This window comes from Populus nigra, chromosome 2 (assembly GCF_951802175.1).
Source record: "Populus nigra chromosome 2, ddPopNigr1.1, whole genome shotgun sequence".
Lineage (NCBI taxonomy): Eukaryota > Viridiplantae > Streptophyta > Magnoliopsida > Malpighiales > Salicaceae > Populus > Populus nigra.
The window spans coordinates 36,352,864-36,358,883 of record NC_084853.1 but is presented as its reverse complement, the minus strand read 5'-3'; the positions used below and the strand labels follow the sequence as shown (position 1 = coordinate 36,358,883).

The following is a 6,020-nucleotide window of genomic DNA, read 5'->3' as shown; positions in this document are numbered from 1 at the left end:
TTTTTTATTTTTTTCTTTATTTCAAATTAATTTTTTTGGGGTATTCAAATCATTTTGATATGTTGATGTCAAAAATGAATCTTAAAAAATAAAAAAATATGATTTCGATGCATTTTCATGCGAACAACACTTTGAAAAGCAACCACTACTACAACATCAAATGAGCACTAAAGATGATAACCTTTCAAATATTTACATATTCAATACACAAATACTTAAGGGGCTATTGATGCATCAACGTATTTTATATATGTTATTTTTTGCTTAAACCAAAGTTTAAAAAGTCCAAAGGCAGGGTAATATAACTAAACATACCTAGGCTTCGCATAATGCCAAGCTAAAATGACGTGTATGGCTTTCTTCAAGGCCCAATATCTTTAGGTTTAGCTACGTACTAAACTCAAGTACATATGGATCTGGTGAAATGCCAGACCCAACATCTTTGGGCTCCGTTATGCGCTGATTTCAAATATATATATATATATATATATATAGGTCTGGCAAGCTGTCAGACCTAACATCTTTGGGGTTCAACTACGTGCTGAGCTTAAGTACATATGGGTCTTGGAAGCTGTCAAACCCAACATCTTTAATCAATCTCACATCATTGGGCTCAGCGTGTAGAAGTGGATCTAGGAAGCTGCCAGACCTATCACCTTTGAGCTCATCTATACGATGAGTCCAAGTATATGTGGGTTTAGCGAGCTGTCAGACCCAACATTCTTGGGCTCAGCTATACGCTAAGCCAAATACATGTTAGTCTAGCCAAATGTGAAACCCAACATTCTTGAACTTAGCTACGCATTGAGCCCAAGTACATATGGGTCTAGCAAGCTGCCAAACCCAACATATCCTTCGGCTTAGTTATGTGCTGAGTCTAAATACATGTTGGTCTAATATGAAAACAAACCCAATATCCTTAGGGTTAGCTACGTGTTGAGCCTAAGTATATATGGATTTAGCAAATTTTTAGGCCTTACACCATTAGGTTTGGGATCATTCAAAGTCTAAATGCATGTGGAACTGACAATCATTATAAGCCCTATATCGAGTCACGAGGCCCCATGTTAGGTCTTGAGGCTTTGCTCGTTTATTCATACAGCTCTTAATATAAAATATTAAAAGTTAAGAATAATCATCTCCCGAGCTTAAAGTCTCTTAAGGGCCTACTATATTTCTATCAACATTAATATTGTGTAGGGGATATCTATCCCTCATTAATATTGTGTAAGAAATATTTATCTCTTATTAATACTATCAGGAGAAAATAACACTTCAACCCCTCTATTCAAGTAACATGATAAGGTTTATAGGCTATATATACATCTTAAACCACTTAGGTAAAGAGTTTATTTTTTTTCTATTATCTAAATATTCATACTTTTATTCTAAGAGCATTTGTCATACACAAACAAGAACAAATATCATTGTTTTTAAAATTTAAAGTTTATTCTCTTATTTATTGTAATTTTTATTAAAAATCATTGATTTTATCATCGAATGGTCTCTAAATCACAAAAAAAAAATGTTTTGCAAGTGTTAAATCTTTTAACACCAACCATCAACTTCATCAACTCATCAAAAACAAATATATATTAACATGAATATATGTAATATGATTATTCTTTGTCGAATCACTTAAAAAACTTCATTCATAAGCATGTTAAATTTTGCAACATTACCAACATAATGGAAGATGAACCGTGGATAGTAAATTATCACAAAAACAACAATATATAATAAGGCATGATTTTGATATTCAAACTGATTCGTTTCTTCCTCATCATTTATCAACTAAAGTAACATTAATTATAAGCAGGATTCACGTGGTTTGCAAATAAAAATAAAATAAAAACCCAACAACAACCAACTTGTTTTTACTCTCTAATCGCAGGCACAAGCCCTGTATAAAGGGCCCCATGGGGAAGGCTGGTTCATTGATGAACAAGACCCCACACGAAATGCCGTGTGTTTACTTCGTCAAACTGGAAGAAAAACAAATCGGAATCAGAGATTCCTTGAACTTGCACAGAAATCTCCTCACTCGTTCTCTAAAGTCTAACCCATGCACTCCTATATTAATAGAAAAAACTGCATCCCAGACTTCCATCTTCAAAGCAGCAATAGCATTAATTCACTCCCTCCTCTGCTTCTTCAAAACCATCACTTTTGGTGTCTCCTGAACTGTAAAGAGCTCCTCATTCCCTACATATCATCATCTTTCCAACAATCATGACCATGAAGGTATGAATTTGTGATCAGAACACAAGTATATTTTTAGCTTGTTTGAAAAAATATAATGTAAATTACTTTCTTGTTATTGATTAATTATGCTAAATTATTGCAGCAAAAGATAGTGATCAAGGTGACGGTGAACGGACCGAAGTCCCGCTCCAAAGCCTTGCAGATTGCAGTTGGGTTTTCAGGTAAACAAAACCTTCCATGCACACAAGTCTTAGAATTGGAATACCTAATAGAAACCATGAATTTGTGGGCAAATTCAGATGATCAATATGTTGACGGGCTTGTGTTTTTCTGTGATTCTGTAGGTGTTGAATCTGCTGGATTAGGAGGGCAAGATAAGAGCCAGATAGAGGTGGGAGGCGATGGAGTTGATGCGGTAGAACTTACAAATTGTCTGAGAAAGAAAGTAGGCTACGCAGAGATAGTAAGTGTAGCAGCTGTGGGAGAAAAGAAAGAAGAGAAGAAACCGGAGGCAGCAGGGCAGCCTGTTCTTTGGTCCATGTACGGTGGAGGCGTGCCTCAGACCTATATCCATCCGATTCACCCCCCCAACTATTATCAGGACCCTTCGTGCTCCATCATGTAATTAACAAACAGGTTAGCCAGATGCAGAGAGAGAGCTTGAAGCAGAGTCAGCTTTTTTACTTTGTAGAACTTGGTGGACCGCTGCTGTTCCATGTCTGAAAGGGAGGAGATAGTAAGGGAAATTGGGATTCCATATATACCAAGTAGCAATAGAAGATCGGCTTCATGTCTTATTCCATGTGTAAACAAAGCTTCTTTGGTTGTATCAACTTGTCATTTTACAGGAGTGATAAATTTTGATCCTGGGAGAACAAAGAACATGGTGATTCAGTCGTTATTCAACAAAAGAATAATAATATAAAAAACAAAATTGAGACACTATACTATGAAATTCAGCCACCATTAATTATCAACTTATGAATTTTAATCCAATTGTCGAACCATTTATTGCTTTCTGGACTGCATGGCGCATCTTCTTCTTTTCTTTTTGTATCTAAGAAGGATAGTCAAAGAGCAATCACATCAGGCTATACATATCACAACGCATGTCACTGTGCCTTTCTGGCCGTCAACGCTCGAACTCTAAGAGCAATCACACCAGTCTGTTTAGTATTTAATAAATTTTATTACACATTAGATATAAAGAATAAAGTGAAAACGATTGCAGATTAAAAATTACCTTCGCCATATCAGTAATGAATAGGCGTTTGAGGAAAATAAAAAATACAATAAAATAAAATAAAATAAAATAAAAATTAATGGGTTGCAATCAGGTTTTTAACCTATTCTTGTCGGGTTATCTTAAATTTTAACTTTTTTTATTTTTATTGAAACTTAATCCGATTCCCGCCCTGAATTCTGGATCAACCCGCTCGGTCTAATTAAATTTAAAAACTATAATGAATAAGTTTTTTGAAGAAAATAAAAAATACAATAAATAAAAATAAAACTTGAATACACTTTCATTCCATGTCAAATGTCAAGAGGTAAACTTGCATACTCTTTTAATCGTATTGTGAAAGATAAAGAGAATTCATGTTAATGATTATTGTAAACAACTTGTAAGCTTTTAACCGTCTTCTTTTAACAACTTGTATCCCTTCCGATTTGACACTATTGTCAACGCACATAGTTTAGTTTTGTACCTAGTAGTTAATGTGTTAATTTCAAACATACAAAAAAAAATACTAGTATTATCTATGTGTTTTTTAATATTTTCGTACCCTAATTTTGTTCTCCAAAAGTTTCTCAAAACTTTTTAAAAAAAATTATTTAAAAAAATCATAAATTAAGAATTTAAAAAATTATGTTTTGGGGCAAGAACAATTTACAATTGGTTAGGACATCATGTGAACATGTAATTTAGGGGCATTGTTGTTGCGATGTCGCGGTCGCACAAATTAATTACTCTAACTTCAAACATAACACACAAGAAAGTATAGAGCAAGCAAGGGGTCGATCCTACGAGAAAAGTTCAAGTCAAATTTTTATGCTAGATGATATGTAATTTGGGGGGGGGGGGGGTTGGATGTTATCTAGGCTAAAGCAAATGAAAACAGAAAACGATCAAACGAAATTTAATAAAATCAGAAAATTATCAAGAGAACAAACCTTGGTCGCAAGCACATATCCACCTACAGAAATCAAAACTGATCATGGAAACGAAACATCAATTTATATTTTGAATATTTATCTCTTCTTAACATTGGTTAATTAACGGATCCGCCATATAACTAACCCTAACCATCAAACAACCACAGTGTCCGCACTAGTAATTTAATTCAATGGCAGTCTTAAGAACTAGATAAGTTGATTAATCAAGAAAACATAACTGTCTGCAGTCTATGTTTGATTTGATTGAATGTTCTCCCTAAGATTAATAACATAGATCCGCCATAATTATTAAACACAATTGCTTCACAAGTTTATATACCACAACTCCAGTTTTGATATCAAACTTAGCAATAGATTGTCTATAATAATAACTAAGAGTCCGCTCTAGCAATTAAAATAAAAAATCATAGAAAAAATACGCATAGGAGAACAAACATATTCATCATATAAATTGAAAAGAAAATGTCAAACAAATCTCACAGTTCTTGAAATCCGAAGGTTTTCGTGTCCTTGCAACTAAGAAAACAAGTTTAGCCTTACATGTTTGTTGAACAACTAATAAAAAAGAAAGAGGAATGCATGATTTCGGGTTTCTTAGAGGAGGGGGTGTTTTTCTCCTCTTGGCTAGCTGCCCCCCTTCTCTTCTCTCATTCTTTTTATATTATAGGAAACTTTAGTCTCTATTTTACAAAATAGTCCTCCCTTAAGTAAACAGTTTACATTTAAGTACTTCAATAACTATTTTCATAAAAACAGAGAAATAACCTGTCATGAAATCTTCAAACTTTGACTTAGAGGAGCTAATTTGGATTCATTTCTTCACGAAACCTGTTTGCTGGTAGAATTCAGTTGTCATCTTTGAAAACTTATATCTCCCTCATATGACATCATTTTTGGCTGAAATTTAGAGCATTTATAGGTATTTGAGTCAAGAATACAAAAACATTGAGTCTGCATCAATTGGACTTCTGTAGCTCCAGATATTCAAGTCGGAATGGTCGAAGGTCAACACTGGCAGATTGCAAGATTTGACTTTGAAGGCTTCGATTTCCATGCTCTTCCTTATTTTATTTTCTTGGCTTAGATTTTCAGAAAGGTATGGATGTTAGTTTTTTAATGCCACTAGAATCACTTCATTTCGACCTCTAGAGATCACACTCTGCACAAAACATCTACTGAAGGTCAAATCTGTCAATTACCTCCAATTTACTCCTTTTTACATCTTTCATCCAAAAGTGCCTTCTAGACATAAAACAAATAATATCCAGGCATTTTATATATAAAACATAGGCAAAACACTAGTTAAATGTGGGTGAAACTATCAAAGAATATGGTTGCATCAATCGCTTAAGAAAATTAAGAAAAATGATTGGAATTGGTCGTGGCTACACAATTGACAGTTTGAGGACCAATATGGATACGGTTGTAAAGTTTAGGAGTCTATTTTTATCAATTAAGGGCCTAATTGAAAGAAGAGAACTTGGAAAGGCTTAATTAGTGCAATCAGGGGTCATATTGAAAGAAAAATTAAGTTTATGAGCCAATTTGATCAAAATTGGAAGAATTAATTGTCTAAGGATCAAAGTGTAAAAGACATTGAATATTGAGGAGTGAAATTGACTTGATTAGAGGGAAAA

The 6,020-nt window shown here is 33.8% G+C and overlaps 1 protein-coding gene across 1 annotated transcript; it reads left to right on the top strand.

Moving 5' to 3' along the window:
* The first annotated feature begins 2,084 nt into the window (after positions 1 to 2,084).
* On the top strand, positions 2,085 to 3,150 carry LOC133683129 (disease resistance protein Pik-1-like). The gene is made up of 3 exons (XM_062106658.1): positions 2,085 to 2,244; positions 2,348 to 2,426; positions 2,550 to 3,150. The coding sequence occupies exons 1-3, from the start codon at positions 2,233 to 2,235 to the stop codon at positions 2,828 to 2,830; spliced, it is 372 nt and encodes a 123-aa protein (XP_061962642.1). The 5' UTR covers positions 2,085 to 2,232; the 3' UTR covers positions 2,831 to 3,150.
* The last annotated feature ends 2,870 nt before the right edge of the window (positions 3,151 to 6,020 follow it).